Source organism: Xiphophorus maculatus, chromosome 23, assembly GCF_002775205.1.
Source record: "Xiphophorus maculatus strain JP 163 A chromosome 23, X_maculatus-5.0-male, whole genome shotgun sequence".
Taxonomy (NCBI): Eukaryota; Metazoa; Chordata; class Actinopteri; order Cyprinodontiformes; family Poeciliidae; genus Xiphophorus; species Xiphophorus maculatus.
In genome coordinates this window covers 19,937,938-19,957,272 of record NC_036465.1, presented here as the reverse complement: position 1 = coordinate 19,957,272, position 19,335 = coordinate 19,937,938, and the positions used below count along the sequence as shown (strand labels likewise).

General features: G+C 41.2%; 1 protein-coding gene across 1 annotated transcript; it reads right to left on the bottom strand.

Annotated features, from left to right (window-relative positions):
* Positions 1 to 14,104: 14,104 nt before the first annotated feature.
* LOC102226970 (BTB/POZ domain-containing protein KCTD12-like) lies at positions 14,105 to 16,753 on the bottom strand. The gene has a single exon (XM_005795360.3). It carries the CDS (start codon positions 16,121 to 16,123, stop codon positions 15,272 to 15,274), a length of 852 nt encoding a protein of 283 aa, XP_005795417.1. The 5' UTR covers positions 16,124 to 16,753; the 3' UTR covers positions 14,105 to 15,271.
* Positions 16,754 to 19,335: the final 2,582 nt, after the last annotated feature.

Sequence of the window (19,335 nt, the reverse complement as noted above, 5' to 3'; positions counted from 1 at the left end):
TTTCCAACCCTCTTCCCTTTTTGCTGGCATGCATATTATATCGGATGGAAAACTGTGGCTCCATGGTTGGGTTGAAACCTCCTGACCAAAGCTTGACAAATCATTTTTTACAGCATGTTGATTTCTTATCTCCTCCCTGTGTGAGAATAGAGGTTGCTGATGAGGGACTTCTCAGAAAGAGAGGATTACATATATTCTGCAACTCGAGATATGTGAAGACCAAAGTTCATGCTGTCTCTGTGTTTCTAAAATACTGATTTCAGATCAGCAAGTTAGTAATGCAATTCTTTCTTTCCACATATGTTTTTTTATTTTCTCTAAGGTGACACATGTCAGACTGGATCCCTGGGTCTTACTTTGCACATGTCACCTCTCTAAAGTAGAACTTTAAGAATACTTCTCTTATATTATTTTCATCCCAAAAGTAGGTCCTGGATATGAAATGACAACAAACACCAAAAATATTCATACCCCTTGAGTTTTTTTCACATTTTGTTACACGACAACCCCAAATTTCAATGTATTTTACTTGAATTTTACACAAAATACCAAACACTAAGTATTATACAGTGATATGAAAAGAAAAGCACACATGCCTATTAAATGTTCCTACAACTACAACTCTTAAAAGTGTGGTGGGTATTTGTATTCAGTCCTGGTCTTGTTTTACAGCACCACATTTTGTTGTAATTACAGCTGCATGTGTTTTTGCACATCTAAACAATTGTATTTCCGTACATTCTGGTTGGAAAACAGAAGCTCAATTGTATTGAATGTAACATATCCGTGAACATCGATTTCAAGTCTTGGCATAAACTCTGTTGGCTTTGGCTGGAAAAATTTAAAACAGTCATGTCTATAAGAAAATACATTAGTTGTTGTAACATAGCAAAAGTGAAACAGAAAAAATACTTTTGAGAGGCGCTGTATGTTTTTCACTGTGGGGACAGTTTCAGAACTGTTGCTGTAAGGAACTTTAATTACATTTTTTTGTGCGTGTAGATTCTTTTTCCAGAAGCTTTGACCCAATTCATAAACAACTTCCAAGTCATTCACAGGATTTTGGTCATGGAGTGTAGACCTAGTAAGCTGCTAGCATAAGCATTGTTCATTCATCGTTCGTAAAGTCCCAGACATGCAATATTAAATCACAGACGTGACTCTCTGTGAAGCAGTCACACAGAAATTTGCATGCTGCATTGTGTAGAATGCACACAAATAGCTAATCTCTGTCACATGCTTTCATGGATGTTCATGCAGAGACGCAATATGCCACAGACAAAGCTGAGGGCACCCTATGCGAGCACAGGAGTGTCCTGCTTTCCTTTAAAAGGGCTCATCAACCTGCCTTATATAAGAGGAAAAGCTGCTTGTGTCCAACAGAAGTGGTCAAAGATAATTCTCCCCTCTTACTTGGATTTCTGAACACCTGAAAATGACAGAGGTTCTCAAGCCAGTGCATCAGAGTAATTGACTGCCCTGTGTGTGTTTTCTCAGGCGTGCACAGATAAACATAAGCCTGCTTGCTGTATGTGTTGGTGTGGTTGCGTGTGGGCGGCTTGGAGCGTACGACGGGACAAATAAAGGCAGAGTTGCAGAAAAAAGATGCAGATGAAGGAGGGGGTTGAATTGAAAGATGTTCTCTGACGTGTGTTTGCCTGCATGTTCGGTGCATTAAGTGTCTCTCATAATGAATACATGTGTTTCAAAACTGCCTGGACGTGGGAGTATGGGGGGGCTTAACAGTGTGCCAGAGGAATAATCCACCGGGGGATGGGCTCCGCGCTTTCCTTCTCTGTTAAGCCTTATGGAGGAGAACAGAAAAAAAAAGAGTGCACTCAACTCTTTTTCCACGGGCCACTTCTCCAGGGATATACGCAAAAGCTAAAGCCTTTTCACACACACACACACACATACACACCCCCTGCCCTCCCTTTTTTGCCTTGCTTCTTTTAGTCTCCCCCAGCTGTTTAGCGTTTCAGAGCCCTTCATTACCATCATTACTGCTAATGGTGACGCTAACGTGTCCCTGTTGCCAGGGTTTAACACCTCTCAGTTTGAAAATGTGTCCTCCGTGGTTCGTAATGGGTTTACCTGAAATTATTGCAACATGTATTACATGTACAGTATTCTCATGCGCGGAGTCATAAAGTATAACATGGGATATAAATGAGGAGCTTTTTAAAATTGGCATTCCATTCATAATGAAACTTGACAGAAATGAAACGTCAATCTCCGGAAGGCATTATTAGGCATGTAACTTTGGAAGACATTGTGATGTACATTTAATGCAGGGGTCTCAAACTCAATTTACCCGGGGGCCGCTGGAGGTAGAGTCTGGGTGAGGCTGGGCCGCATTCACACACACGGTCTCCTCAGCTGAACCTTTCTGATTGCCTATTACCATATTTGGCCTAGTCAGGCGCTGTAACAGCCGTAATTGTGTAGTGTCTCTTTAAGATTTTCTAGTATTGCTAATGATGTCAGAAGTATGCGCCACAGCTTCTCTGTAGAGAGCGTGGGAGAAACGTGCTAGACGGACATGTTAGCTCCCTAACTTTTTAGTAATGTTATGGGTTGTTTGGACGCTGCTCAATTTTCATCTCTGATAATATAGCAGCCGTTTTGTGAGGTTGGTGAAGAGCGTATTTATTAAAGGACAACACTGTGGAATTCCCAGTACCAGTGTGGTTTTGGGTTTTTGACCGTCCTGACGAATCTGCCGCCTCCTCTCTTCCCTTAAACACAACCCAAGCGTTACAGCGCCTAACCTTAATTACGTTACACTGATCAGCAACTTCCGGGTCTAGACTGGATGCTGAAGCACGTGAAGCGGGAGCGGCCGCGGAAATTGCGCATGTACCGCATGCAAATAATGACAAATAGAAAATGCAAATAGGCCCGGCCGATGTCCCGCCCCCGAGAGCAATATACTCCACCATGATTGGTAAGTTCGTTCAGCTCCGCACACAACACTGAAAAGTGCCAATTATATCAAACTCGCGGGCCGCACTAACATTAAACTTTCATATTAAGGCAGGGGCCACAAACTATCATCCCGAGGGCCGCAGTTGGCCCGCGGGCCGCGAGTTTGAGACCCCTGATTTAATGGATATTGTTTGAAAGAAAGTCCCTGTAAACAATTTAATAGTCGGCAGGGGTTGGGACATTAAGAGTGGAAGAGTGCCAAAGTTCAATAAATAAATAACTTATGAAATAATTATTTAAAGGTGCCATTAAATTACTAAACCTGAAAGTAAAAAAATATATATAAAAAATTGTTCTCCGCTTCAATAATCACTGACTTAAAAAAAGCTTGAACATGTCCAAACATGACAGCCTGTTGCGCTTCTTTCATCTGCACCAGCAATCAGACTAAACTCAGCATATGTCTTCAACAAGTGTGTCTTAACCAAGACACCCAAAGAGAAACAGGATTGATCCTCTGAACCGTAGTTAAATTACCATCTTTGTTAGTGAGGGAGGAGGAATAAAGATGAATGTGGCTAAAGAATCTAAGGCCAAAGTGATAAAGACAAACTTGTATTTCTGCAACTTTGTCAACAAAAAGCCCCATGGAAGAAAATCCATGAACTTACATTGTGGTTAATAGTTGTTGACTTTACAGCAACCCCTCCTACTGAGCATGCATTTAGCGACAGGTGAGAGAAAAAAAACTCTCCATTAACAGGAAGAAACTTCCAGCAGAACCAGAACCTGGCTCAGAGCAAGCAGCCGTCAAATCCCCGACCGACTGGGGATTTGAGAAGACAGAGCAGAATACACAAAAAGTAACAGATGATGTGATGTAGGATTATTTCTTCCTGCCCTAACTCTTAATATATTTATGTTGTAAAGACTTTAAAGACTTAAAAAACAATAATAATCTCCATCACACAGTTATGATTGCTGTTATTTAATCATAACAGCAAACCATTTATTTAGTCTGATATCCTTTCAGTTGTTCTACACCTGTCCTACTCCAGTTTTTGGCATTAACCAGAATTGGTGCAGGGCTTCATCTCCTGCATGGGAAAGATGTGTTGCCAGAGATCTGCGCCTGAAAGTGCTGGGAGCAGAGCTTGGCAGATTATGGCCACTGGAAGCACATGGCCCTGCAGCAGAGCATGGGCTGAAAAAGCTTTGGTGGAATGGGGTTAGGAGAGAGTAGCTTGCACAAAGGAGGAGAAGCCCCTGCCAGCAATAAAGGAAAGCAGTTCCAGGTCAAATAGTTCTTTACTTTTTTTGTGCAGCTCAAATGTTTAGAACAACAAATTTGAGCTTTTTCAGTGTTTGAAAAAAAGGTTTCTTTCGTCATGTTAGGACTTGGTTTATTTCAGGAGAAGTCTTGTTGCTGGGAAGACATTTTCATTTGCTTCAGCTCAGACTTTATATTGTCACCTCCATCGAAAAGACTTGTAATGTGCTGAAATGTGTAAAAAGCCAAGCATATATTTTTCAAACAGTTTCAAGCTTAAGTGTGAAATTCAAATATAAGCATCATATTAATATGGACTGTAGCTGAGTCAGTAAGACCTGATCAATGACGCTCAGGTTACTTTTTAAAATTCACTCCCATCACTTACAGGTGATGTGGCCCTCGGAGGGGGAGACATGGCAAACAAGAGGACATTGCCATTGCCATGGTAACGCCACCATGAAGTGCACCACAAATGCATAGCAATGTTTCACTGAGTAGAAGTAGAATTTCATGTGAAAGGGTAAGTAAGACTCTTTCCTGGGGTTGTGGAAGGAGCTCGGGCTGCAGTGTTTTGGTAACTGCAGCCTGTCCCCAAACTAATCACAACATATTCAGCTCGAATTCCCAACCCTGCTTTTGAGACATGATCTGTGCCTAATGACAGAGCGAGGCTCGCCTCCTACAGCGCTCTCATTCATTGTCTTTTCGCATTCATTTCTGTCAAGCAAATGCATACGGGGAGGGGTGGCGTGATAAGACATGGTAATAATAATAATAATAATGTTTTCCACAGACTCACTTGACATGCTGGTGTATGAGCACAGTTGCCCGTATCAAAATCTCGGGAGTGCACTCACAAGTCTCGGAGCAATTACAAACCTGTCATTCTACATAATGTGGAGGAAATGTCTGACGTAAACAGCTGGAGAGCCGAGTGCAGCTGCCAAATGGTAGAAAGCAAACACGAGAGGGACGGTCGGAGGAAATGTTCAAGGAAATTTGTGAGCGAGACGTGAATGACTAACAAACAAGCATGAATTGTATAATTTTAAAAATATTTAAATATTTAAATTTTAAAATATTTCAACGTATGAAAAAGTGTAGCCTCCTTATTTTACATCATTTTAAGGTAGGATATTTGACAGCAACCTACTATAGCTCTTCAATATTCTTAACAGCAGCAACAAGGAGAATCCTGGCTACACAGATTACCAATAATTAGACGATCAGATTAAAGCCTAAGGCTCCAGATGGCCGAGGTGAATCCCGTCCTAACAACACCTCTGACAACATCTTACTCCTTGGTTACACCACAGTACAAAAGACATATAAACCTTTTACTTATAGAGATTGATGGCATACAATTAAACCGTGTGAAGTTGATGTCATTGCCCACTTCAAGATTTCTTTTAGAGTGGAACTCCACAAATAAAGCTATTCTATTTGAGACAACTTTTGGACACTTCATTTCCAAAGGTATTTGCACATTCATTAAATTCAGTTGTTATTACCACTTCCATGCGCACAGGTGTATAAAATCCAGGCATGCAGACTGCTTCTTCTTTAAACATTTGTGAAAGAATGGGTTATTCCAGGAGTTCAGTAAGTTCTAGCTTAGTACTTGATGGTATTTTTATTTTTAAAAACTGAGTGAAAGGAAATGTGTGGTAGGGTAAGGTGCACTAGCAGCAAGAATAACTGCAGCCTTAAGAGGATTGTTCAGAAAAAAAAATAAAATCAAAAATTCCTGAGATTTGCTGAAGGAATGAACTGAGGCTGAGTCATCGCATATAGAGCCACTACACACAGACAAATCCTGCACATAAACAAGTAACTTACCTAAAAAGAAAGAGAGCTGAACTATTGTTCTGTGGTCCAAAGTGCTCTTTTCATATGAAAGTGAAGCATTTTTTTCCCTCCCCTCTAGGGGGTCTTTTGTGGGCTCTAGTGTCCCTTATATGAAAGTAGGCTGACAGGAAAGGAGAGAAGGGAAGACAAATATCGCCGGGTCCGGGAATCGAACCCGCAACGGCCGCATCGAGGACTCAAGGCCTCCAAACGTGGGTCGCGCTATCCCCTACACCACAGCACGCCCGAAAGTGAAGCATTTTAATTGAAAATCAAAGTCCCAGAGTCTGAAGGAAGAGTGGAAAGACCCAGAATCCACATTAGTTGAAGTCCATTGTGACGTTTTCACAGAAAGTGAGAATTTGGGGTCCCCTGGCTTTTCTGAAGCTCACAGTCGATGCACTGTCTATATTTTAGAGCATTTTGTGCTTCCTTCTGTATTGAAAAGATTCATAGAGATGCTGATTTCATTTTCCAGCAGAACATAACACCTGTCCTTAAAGACAAAAGTACCGAAAGCTGATTTAACAGCCGTGGTGTAACTGTTTGGTCAGCAAACTAGCCTGACCTGAACCCCATACTCTATGGAGTATCGTCAAGAGAAAGATGACAGACCACAAACCCAACAATGCAGATGAACTAAAGGCCTCCTGGGTTTTCATCACACTACAGCTGAACCACAGGGTGATTGCCTCGATCCCATACCACATTCATGCAACAATTTGTTCAAAAAAGAAAAAAAGTCAAGTGGTGAGTGCATAGAAATTGACATATTTTTTTATATGACTGAATACAAGCCTAATGGTCTTATCTACTAATATTTAGACTTTGAATTTTGGGTTTTGCTTATCTGTTAGCCATAATTTCAAAGAACAAAAGGCGTAAAAAATTTCACTCTATGTGTAAAAAAATTTTTTATGTCTTATGAGGAATATCGGAGATTATGTTATCTTTTTAAGAGTGAAACAAACAGATTTCTATTTTTCTGTTTTAGCCAATTCTCTGGGGGGTTGATGGGAAATGATAAAAACATGCAGAGGTTGTGCCTGTAGGGTGACCTGGCTAACCTGACCCTGTTCCCACAATGAAAATAAAAATATTTTGTTCTTTGATCTGTCATAGCAGCATTGTGACATACTAACTGGAATCTGTATGAAAGCAACATGTTGGCTGAATTAAGCAGGAAAAACTCAACAAGCTTCCCCAATGCTTAAGACCACACATCAAATTTTATATCCAGTTTTATTTTTAAACAGTAGATTTCATGTTGTTAATTTCCTACACTTTTCTTCATGTATTCATTAACCATTAACTGCATTGTCTCTCCAAAACAATGAGGGCTGACGCCTCAGCTGTTTTGGGCTGCAGTCCGTTTTGTGACAGTCGCTCTTCGCAGGATGTGGCAGTGAAGTTAAGGTGACAGAACATCTGTGTGCGCCCAAGCCGCAGACAGAACAATATGGTGACTAAGGTTCACATCTGGCCCAAATGCCCGACACACTATAAATAACCGACAGTGAGATGAAGATGCCTCAGGCCAGAGCTACTGTACTGTGCATGTGTGCGTGTAGGGGTGCGTGTGTGGGCGTGTGTGTGTGTGTGCTTACATGGCAGCATGGCTGAACCATGATATTGCTAAAGCTCACGTAAGGTTGCATACATGTGCAAATTAGAAATCACACTGCGGTGATGATGAAAGGTTTTCTGAGCTGTATGCTTTCGTCTCATACTCTCCACGTATCCTCATTGGCTTTTGCTAGTTTTACGTGTTTGAAATCCTTTTCTAGAGAAGACTGAAAAGAAAGCAGCCAATTACATCCAAAAACTCACAGCTCCGAGTCATTTGATTCACAACGGAGGCTTGGTTCTCCTAGCAACTTCCCTCCCTTGATGCGTGTTTGTGTCGTTTGTTCAAGATTAGAGATGCCAGCTGCCTGTTCGGCTTGTTTGAAAGTGAAGCGACTCAACATATTTCTGCCCCGCTCCCCCACCTGGCTGTCCTACAACTCCAGCTCTGACCCAGCGAATACTGTGTGGGCCACACACCCGTCCAACCTGTTCAGCAAAACCTATGTAAGCACAAACACGAGAACAACAAAACAAGACGGAGCTGGAGCATGCTGGTATACAGATCTAAAAGCAGACAAGGCATTGAGATCGACAGAAAACATAGGTAAGCAACGAGTCACAGATGGTCCGCAGCCGAGTGCTCTGACAAAACATAAACAACAGCGTGCAGACAAATGTGACTGAACAGCCGGAATAGGAGGCTGGGAGGATGACTCACTCTGCGTTGATACTGTAACACATGTGCTGCGTGCATTCATGAAAAAAATATGCAGCAAGGGAACCTTCAAAGGCACATCTCAGTTCACTCGCAGATGAGGCAAAAGTGCGATTTCATCACAGTGGTAAAATCCTTTTCACTCTTTTTGATGTAAAACAAAAACAGAGAGCTGGACTTTGTGCACTTGAGCTTATGTGCCTCATTCATTGGTGGTCAAGTTTCAGCCTTCCTTACCTTGGCCGTGTCTCTGAGCATTGAACATATTGTACTTGTAGATAACTTCAGGGAGGTTACAGGTATGAAATGTGGCAGAACTGGAAGATAATGGGTTAATGGTGGCTTCGTGCTTGATTCTTCTCAAATCTTTGGCAGTTCAGTTACATCTCTTTTTTTTTTCTTCAACACGTTTCCTGCCACCCTGTTGACTATTAGCCACAAAACATTTGATGATTCTGTGATCACACCCTTAGCTTAGCAATTTTGATAGTGTTCCATCCTTCTAGGAGACTTTTAATGACTTCTGACTTTTCACAGTCAGTTAAATTCTCTTTTTTAGCCAATTTACCTAAAAAAAAGAAGCTGTCTAATAATTATGCACACCTTGATAGAGCGTTGACCTCCTTAGGCCACACTCTTCCTCATTGCACAGATACACATTCCCTGCTATGCTTAAATGGAAAAAGCATTCAAGTTTATCTAGCTTGTTAGAAAATATGCCTAAAAATGATGATATGGTCAAAATACTTACTTGCCCAGTAATTGTGTAGTAATATGTTGGCTGTTGATGCTGTTTGTGTTTTCAAGGTAACCTTGATTAACTCTGATTCAGTGGAATTGCTTATATACTCTACAAACATTTGCTGTCTTTTGAGTTTGTGGATCTTGTGTTGAAACATTTGGGAACCAATGCATTGAAGGAAGGTTTTGCACAAAAAATCCCAAATTATTCAAAGATCAGTAGCAATAGCTGCGTTTCCAAAATAAATTTGTGCAAATCTTTGCCTATCCACTACTAATGTAGAAATAACACAATTTCGCAATTGCAGTGTAGCCACTAAATAGAAAATTTAATTAAAATCACACATGAATAAGCTTGTTCACGCAATAAGTCATTAAAAACCTGAGCATTGAACATCTTGTACTTAGTTAAATACTTACATGACATGTAATCATAATTCAGCCGTATTGCTAGCGCTAATTTATCATCCATCAAAGGAGACGTCGGTTTCTTATTCAGGGGTTAGAGTGACAAGCCGCTTATATTTGAAAGTGACTACATATGCATCGTTATAAGGAGAATATAGTGGATGATTTTACAGAAGAGCTACGGATTCAAGACGTTTAAATGACTTTTTATGAATTATGTGATGCTGTGAGAGCCAGCTGCGCATTGTCCAAAAACACAAAAATAAAAATAAACCATCATCTTCCTACTACTTCCTGTCATCTTCTTCGTGGCTTTCGCCAGTTGCAACATCCAGCTGATGATCATGTGGCTCGTGATGCAAAAAAGTTTTTTCATAGCAGGTCTGTGAATTACGTCTATTTCGATATGGGTGAAAAATCACCTCATCGCAACGCAACGTTTATTGGAGAAACTTTACTTTTTTTTTTTTAAATTGTCATACTTCCATTAAGAGTATTTCTTTTTATAATATCAAGTTGTGCAATTTTATGGTCAATAGAAACACAGCAAGTGTCTGAAATAACATTTCATCTTTAATTCTGAGGAAAATTCAACCACCAAAAACATCCAGGCTTATTAAATAAATGAGTCCTCTCAGTTATAAAATGCATAGGGGTTTGGATTTTCTTCATAGTAAATCTCAAATTTGGTTCTCTTTTATTTGGGCAACATACAAATCCACTCATTTATTTCACTTTAGCAAAAATAAAATTTAAATTTAAAAATCCTATCAGACAGCCTTGCAGCATGTAGTGTGCCATGTGTTGTCGAAAACAGAATCTTTACGTGCTGACAGAAGTGGCAAACTGGACAAAGGAAGAAAAAAAACACATTACAGAATTGGTCCTGTGAGAACTTTATCAGTACAATCCTGAATGTCTCCAAACAAAAGGACAGCTAATGCTGGGGCTGTTAAGACGGCGAGATCAGCTGGGAGCCGCAAGTCTTTGTCAGTTAAATACTCTCCCAGATTCCTCTCGCTTCGACTCAAGTATTTGGTTTAGACTTGTCCCATTTTCCACTTGCTTTTCATTCAAGGGATGTGCATGCCTTCCTGTTCTCCTCCTCTATCTCCCTTTTTCTGCGGCAAATACAGGAGAAGTGACCCAGCTGGCTAAGAGTCAAGAATCAGATGAAAGGAGTGAAGCTGGCCACAGTAACGATGGGTTCAATAACAAGAACACTCTAAAACAACACTGTGTTACATTGATTTGGAAATGCCTTCACACCTGATGAAGTTATTTTCAATTGATCATATCAGAACTGCAAACCTCAGTTTGTTTCATTGATTATTTGTTTGACTGACCAACATATAGAAGGAAGGAAAAATAATGCATCCTTACTTAAAAAATAACTTACAAATAAAAATCTTTATCTATTTGATGCCCCTAAACGAAATCAAAGTGGTACACTGATACCAGCCGTGTGTAATTTAATCTCCTCCAGAGATGAAATTGCTAAAAAAAAATAAAATTAAAATTAAAAAAGGTCTCAGTTTGTAAGAGAACATCAGTAAACAAACAGCATCATAAACACAGCAGACAGGTGGAGGAGGTTAAAGAAGGGTTGGGTTGCAAAGCAATATCCAAAGCTTTGAATGTCTTATTTATCTATAGAAGATGGGATATGCAAACCAGCTGGCCAACCAGCTACATTGACATGCTAGGGTAAGAAGAACATTAATCAGAGAAGCAGCCAAGAGGCCAGTGGTAACTCTGGATGAGCTGCAGAGATCCAGTTTTTTGGTTTGCCACAAACTATGAGGAGGGTCACCCTACAACAAGGCAATAATCCAGAACATAAAGTCTGAGCAACATGTTATAGAGATAAAGGCAAATTCACCAGCAGAACTAAATCCAAGTGACTACCTTTGCCCTCATGCTCTATTCTGTGCCAGTCTATCACATTAAAAACAACACAATACGTTAAAGTTTTGAACTTTCAGGTGAAATTAGTGTCAAAATGTGAAAAGGTTCTAGAAGAATGAAGGTATTGCACACTTTCTTCCTTTTTTATACTTAATCAAAGGTAAATTTCCCTTGATTGTTGTTTTTAAGAGAATAATGAAGCCAACATGTCATTGTAAAATCCCTTTATTGAGACACTCTGGATAGAGACAAAGAGAGCCTGCCTCTCACACGAAGGTATGCTTCACTTTCAAGCCAAGTTTTGCAATAGCTCTGAGAAACGCAGTTTATCATCACAGTGTGGCCTGTGTACATCGCTGCTGCTCCTGTTTAACGTCTAACTGCCAACACTCCTCACTCGCCTTCTGTTGAATGTTGAACCTCAAGGCCATTCTTGGGTGTAAAGGCAGACAGTGGTGCCTGGAATTTTACGCATGAGGCTCGTCTTTCCATGCGTGTGCTAATGGCCGACTCTGGTACCCCGGTGTTGCCATAGCATGCTGGAGAGCAGTGCCAGAGGAATGCTGCCTGTGGCTGTTTTTGTTTGGGAGACTCTACTGTCTTCTCTGAGGACAAAATGTGGCCTCATTCAGAAAAATAATCTGTTATCCCAGAAGGGAGCCACTTCTATGTTTCACAACTTTAATGGGGTTCATCAGCGATGCATTTATCTAGGCCACACTGAGATTGGTTTAGAGGTGTTATACTGAAGCAATTGGTATTCGATAAGGTCTCGATGAAAAGGCAAATATGAGTCAGAGTTCATGAAATGACATTTGAGTGCTTCACTGACACAAAGATGCCCCCGATTGTTATTCAAGCGTAATCTGTCATAGCTTTGTTGTCTGTGAATGCGCTCCTGAACACAAAATCTGTTCTGAATCTGCAGAAACAGGCAAACTGTTGCTCCGCAGGAAGCCTTAAGCAGCGCAGGCCTTCGCCAGTCCTTAACTTTGAATCTAGTCGACTTCACAGTTTGGACTGTGTGGTGTAACTGGGTCAATTATTGGCAACAAAACAAGGGTTTTGTAATCTGCTTTAAGAGAGCTTGTTATCTATGCATGTCCTCAATTCTGTCTTGGCTCTGTTTTCTGATCAAGTGTTCAATATGTGACCAAGCTGAGAAAAACAAAATGATAAAAAAAAAATTGCAAAAAAAAGAGATTAGCAGATGGGAAGATGAAAAACAGAGCCTGAGGGGAGAGAGCTAAACATTTAATGATATATCCTTTTATTGTGAAAGCCCGTTTCCTTTATTTTACGACTGAGAATCATTTCTAATGAAAATGAAAAACGTATACGGTAATCGTGATGCAGGTGCGCTCTTCACTCATGAACAGCACTCTGAGAGTTTTGTTTGTTTTCAATGAAAATGAACCAGAAGAGAGTAGGGTTTTATTTAATATATCAGTTTGCCTTCTGCTAATCCCCAATGTAACCTACACACTGCAACAGGTTCAACACACTGATTTAGGGTGTCCAAAACACTGTATCACACTGAAACACAATGTTATGATGTTAAAATCTTTCATAAAACACTTTTTGTCACCAAGACATTTAACTACAACCTTGCTTAGACTGAATAATGCTTGACTTTTGATCAAACCATCTACAAGTTAGACTTCTTCTAGCATTTCACATAATCAGCTGGATGCTTTATTGGCTTTAAATGTGTTTTAGTCTGAGGTACATGATAGAGTAGGCCTGTCCTGATGCCAGACCCAACACTCTAGTAGTAAACTTTAAAGTGATATTTCAGGATTTCTAAAGTGGGGTTCTGTTCAACGCTTATGAGCAGTTAATATCTTACCTTATCTGAAGTAGATAGCTTTCTTGGTGTCTTCATTTATCATAACTCCAGAGGAACTGGGCCAGAAGGCTAAAGATAAAGGCTAATCTGAAGACCAAGTCCAAAATGGACTTCTTCCTCCTTAAAATAACTCCAGTCTTTAAAATGTCTTCACGGTTTATGTATAAGCTGTTTTTTGAACCTTTAAACCAGCATCACCTTTGCTGTACGTGATTGTTTATAAAGAAGCAGAAAACTAATTACACCAGAAATTGAGGTGCATAAAGTGCCAATTTTCTTCTACATACTGAGAATGGAACATGCAAAACGCTTCAAGTCAGACAGTCTGACTTGAAGAGTAAGACAGTGTAGGAAATAGTGTTCACATAAAGTCATATTTTTAATTTTCACACTGATTCACTTGTATTTCGATCCAAAACACTAAATGTTCTGTGTATGTTTCAAACAGGAAGATCATTGATGGTGCACAACTTCCAACCTCTTTTTCCGGCGTAAATAACCATCGGCTTCTTTGTAAATAACCAACCAATGTTTAAAGGTTCATAAAATAGAGTTGGAATAAACAGCTAATACATTTCTGAGGTTGTGTTGTTTTAAGACAGTACAAATCTGCCTTGAGCGATATGTTTAAGACATTTTAACAGAACCCCAGTAAAAATGAAGAACTATCCTTTTGTCACGTCCCTGTTTATAGCAGCTGTATTTACAGCAACCTTTGCTTCAGTCATGAGAAGACAATTGGCTTTGCCTGCAGACAGGGTACTCCTACCCTCTCTGCTAGGTATTCATTTACAGTAAGTGAGCACTATCAACAAATACACAGAACCTTCAAATACTGAATCGCTTATTGAGAATAATATTAATGTTTTTTTTTTTTGTTTATTTCTCAAAACATGGCCAGCTATGGTGACTACAACAGGAAGCAGGCCTTTCACAAGACATGACTTGTAGTATGAAAAAAACTTTTTAATGTTTTAACATAAAAGTAAAGCAAACGACAAACAAAACAACATACATTTCTTTCCACTCCATCAATTAATCAGTAAAAATTTTTTATTTTATTTTCTCTCACTAGAAAATCTTTTGATGCTTAAGCTTCACCATGCAGGTTTTGTGCTTGTATATTTGCCACATAACCAGCTTCTTTCTGAAATATAAACTCCACACACTGTCAGCTTTCTATTTTCCCTTCTTTCAAAACAGGTTTGCTGCATTTTTTCCCCCCAGGTCCGCAATGCTGTAGCAACCTCATCCATTTTAAAACAACAACCACACAGGTTAGCTATGGCACATTCCCAAAGCACATGGTACTGGACACATTTAATAGAATAAAGTAAAAAGAAAAAAAAAATGAAGGAAATTAGATTACACTTCTATCTTGTGCTGGGGCTGCTCGTGTCCCTCAAGGCTGATAAGATGTCCAATTATTTGGTAATTTAGTTCAGAGAAGCTGGAGAGAGTCCGATCTGCTTGAGTAAGCAGGGGAAGAGTAGCTTAGTACATTACTACAACTCTTTCAGCCCTTTTCTTTATACCTTTATGACTGCGTTTAATAGCCACACTCTGGCTATGTTTTTAGGAAAATACAGTATTGTGCTTCACCAGGGCAAATTTAGTAGATATTTATATGCAGGATACAAAGGAGAATAATACATAGAAGGCATCAGTCTCAGCAGAGAGGGGTGATGGATTGCTGTGGCTGAGTTTTTGGGGAACTACAACTAGACGGGCGGGCGACAGAAGAGAGGGCAACTTGAGGATGACCAGGGTGGATTTGGGGTTGAAAGGGAAAGCTTCAAACTGGACTTGCAGAGGGAGGTATGAAGAGTCGGAGCAGCAGCTGGGTAGTGTTCAAAGGAAAAAAGCTGGAGGTCGCAAAGAAAAATGGGGCTGGGAGGGGGACACAACATCTACAGTACATCTACTGGAACAAAGCCATCAGAGAAATAAGACAGGATGGCTGGAGGCTGGAGGAGAGGGGGTGGTCTCTTGGAGACAGGGTGAAGGGGGCCAGGGGAATAAAGCGATAATCTCACTCACGGTAGAACACATATTCAGTGTAGCTGGTCCAGATCTTGTCGTCCGTCTGTTCATGGGCAAAGGCGCAGGTTCCTGTGGAGTTGCAAGCCACCATGTGAAAGCCTGCATCTGCCAACTTGTCAAAGGCCTGCTCCAAAAAGGTGAACTTCAGATAGTAGCGGGAGGTGTAGCGTTCTGGGGGGCGGTCCGGGTCACGGCTCTCGTTTAGGGTCTCTCCGAACACCTCCTTGGCCAGGGAGGTCTTCCCACACACCATGATCCGTGCCACCCGGCGGAACTTGGCATCGGTGTGGCTGTCGCGGCCGAGAGTGTACGACCCCCTGTAGCCGATGGTGATGAACCCTGAGCGCTTCCCGTCCATGGCACCGGGCACCAGGCTGGCGCAGGCGGCCGCCGCGGCCCCCAGGGAGCCCAGGCTGCGCGCTGAGTCGATCCCGGGTGAGGAGTCCTCCGGGTCGCTCGGACACCCCTCATCCCCCAACGAGTTCTGCTTGCTGATTTTGGGCGCCAGCAGCTTGACGAGCTCCGGCAGGTTGAAAAACTCAGCCTCCCTCTGCAGACGCCCGCGCTCCGGGAAGTGGTCCGGGAGAACCAGTTGCTGGTCCCGCATGTAGTCCAAGATGTAGCGGAACAAGAAACCATCACGGTCCACAAAAAAACGCCCCTTGGTGTCCCTGGCCAGCCCTTTGGTTGACTTCTGACTGAACATCTCCCACAGCAGAGAGTCTGGCACACTGGTGAGGGTAGAGTAGCGCGTTATGTACACCTGGCCGCCAACATTGAGCTCTATTATTTCTGGGAAAGGGATCTCCTCTCCAGATATGCCACTGTCCGGCAAAGCCATAGGTGCAGCTATAAAATAAAATAGTTGCAGAGAAAAGTTCAAAAGCTTCACAGTTCCAGATCCCGACCGCGGAGCAGCTAAAACAGTGGTGCGTAATCAGTCTGCACGCACAAGAGAGAAATAAAAGCTCTCACAAACAAAACTCTCTACACTAACTAAGGAGTCTCTCTGTAACTACTAGTACATTGCGCCAATTATTTCACTTAGTTGCAAACAGCTCCGTCGCATCGATGACCGTTACGCACAATGAAAATGTGGTGTCCTCAGGATGAAATTGCTGCCTCTGCGCAGGAAATCCTCCGCTTTCACACTTGCTCATAACGACTTCTCTCCTTTCGCTAAATATCACGGGGATGCCCTGGCGCAAACAGGATCGGGTGGCCCAACTTCAATTAAGCAATCCATAGTTGGAGAGAGCCGCAGTTCTGCTGCGAAGGAGACCGAGAGCGGTTTTGATGATGCAGTGAAAAACAAGATGACGCCGTCAAAACAATGCTCTTCGTGGCTCTCATCACCCGGATCCAGACCCAGATCCAGATGGACAGCGGTTCTGCTCCGTTACTCTCGCCTTGAGTCAGGCTGCACCTCAGACTGCAACGTATCGGAGCGCACAGGCGTTATCGCTCACGGTTAGCCACGCCCACCGCGGTGACGCGCCGCTACTTTGATCCAGGTCAAGGGATACAGTCCGCCCAGAATAGCCGCCTTTAACCCCGTGCAGAACTTTCCCCAGTGAAGAAAGTGTAACGTTGGCCAAGCTTAACCAAAGACATAACAATGGAAAGCTATTAAATTTGTTTTTCTGATCTCCCGACCAAATATTTTTTGAATATTTCATCATAATCTAAAATCTCATCTTTCTGTACCGCCTAATTGACATTCAGATTATGTGTCACATCCATTCACAAATGGAATGTGAATGGATGAAGAGCTTGAAATGTTAATGCATGACATATATATATATTTCGCAACTTTTGTTGACGGCGATTAACGGGAAGATGGAAGAACAGCGCCATCTAGAGGAAACTCGAGAGGTACTTTATTTTTTAGGATCATTCATGATCATTTTCACCTCGGCATTTATCCTCATTAAAGCTGTAAAATCATAATATTCCGTATTCACATCTTCAAGCTGACATAAAAAGAAATATTGTAGCTGATCAAAAAGCTCCAGTCAGTTTTTACTGTTACCCTGAACTAGATGGGAGCAGGTGCATCACAATATGATTAGAATATCAATGAGTGAATTTATTTCAGTAATTTAAAGGGAAACTCAAATATTATACAATTGGATTAAACGTAAAATATTTAAGGAATTAAGATTGCAGCTTATAGCTAATAAAAACTCAAATCCAGTTAACAGAGACCACTCAATGAATTCATTTACACATACAGTTCATGAAGCTACTTTTCATTAAAAAATAAATAACAAAAAAATTCCCAATAAATTAGCAATAAACTGTACATTTACTCAGAAACACATATCTCTTGTTTACTTTACCTGCATGTTTGACCTTTTGGGTGCAGAATTATTTATGAGAGACTGATACTGCTGCAGAGCTCCACTTCAAATTCATATCCTTAAGTAGAGGTTGCTTTGAGCTCCACACCTGAAAGGCATCAGTGTTTGTATAGTATAAAGATGCAGCTTTAAAAAGTATGATGAGGAAACTTACAATCCTTTAAAGAATTCATTATTTGGAACCACTTTATTAATATTTATTTTAGGATTTTTGCTTTTTATGGCGCTCAATTAATGCTTCCTCTTTCTGGTGCCGTTATTCAGCCTATTCTGGGTGAACCCAAAGTGATGCCAAGTCCATCATATGTCTGTCTGCCATGATGTTTAGTTCTAGTAAGATGTTCCTGGAAGAGTCTTTTAACATTTGAAAACTAATTTATTATAAGTACAGCAAGCAGTCTTGAAAACGGCTTGGCATTAGTTGGATTTCAACCAAATGAAGACGCCAAGGTAAGCCATTACTGCAGCTAATAAACTCAAAGTTTCTGAACTGTCCTTTTAAGCCAGCTGCCTCTTATGTTTGTTTTTTTTTTTTTTTACCCCGTCATGAATTTCTCCAACACACAGGCCCCTTCCTGGCTAGTAATTGGACACGTTTTTCCCCCATCAACCAGGCCAATCTGGCACTGATTTCCCAGAAGACCTCAGTCTCCAGCTGGTTTGCACCACTGCAGCCTCGTCATTAGCAACCTGCATTAAGCGACGGTGGTTATGTGGGCCATCATACAGACTGGATGTGATGTGGCAAAGCTTTCCATCAGTGAGACGAATTGATGACATGCTCCCGGCTCCATTTGCATGTAGTCTTTACTGAAATAAGAATGGTCGACATCAAAATCTCACAAAGAAAAAGAACATGCTCCACAGTCGAACAGTGTCACTCAGGAGCAACTAGTAAGTTGTAGCAGATAAAAAAAAATATGTTTAGTAAAAAAAAATACAGTAACTGATTCAATGGACATCAGGGGACTGGATGTTTACTGGTGGCTTCATCATTCTAATCACATCCACACCACTGATACTCAGAAACACGGACAAAATGACTACATCAAATGAATTGGTTTGACCTTCTGAAGCATCTGGATTATCTAAGTACATCTGTCAATTTTCATCACATTGATGGCCTCCTGAAGCTGCTGGGTACATTGTGTGTTTGTGTGTGGGGGGACAGAGAGCAAGCTTGCAACATGTAGGAGATATAACTACTGGGGGGGGAGGGGGGGAGAGAGAATTGCTTAAAATCGCAGGAATTCAGAGAAAATAAAAGCAATGTTGAAATGTTAATGCATGGTTTATGCAGTAACGAGAGAACAGTTATTCTGAGAGGGTTTTATGGATATGTCTATGTATTGATTTGCATATTGCCACCAGTTTCTGCTGACAGCAGCACCAACGAGTGATTTATGTGGTGCTTTGTGGGATCAACAAAAATCAGGAGACTGTTGAATCTGTATTGTAAGATTGTTGGCGGTGTCTATGCGGTCTGCAAAGCCTCATTGCCCTCCGTATGAGAAGTAATTTGTCTTTCACTCCAGGTGACATGGAAGTGAAACAAGACACCCCCGCATAACAGTTTAGAGAGATTTGCAGCACAGATTCAGCTGCAACACAACCGAGCCGCTCTGAGCGACTGCAGGTTTAGGGTGTTTTAATAGTCCAAGGACAACTGCAAACATCATGGCTGGCCGGT

Coding starts and splice junctions, on each gene's coding strand:
- LOC102226970 (XM_005795360.3), bottom strand. CDS start 16,123: ATGGCTTTGCCGGACAGTGGCATATCTGGAGAGGAGATCCCTTTCCCA.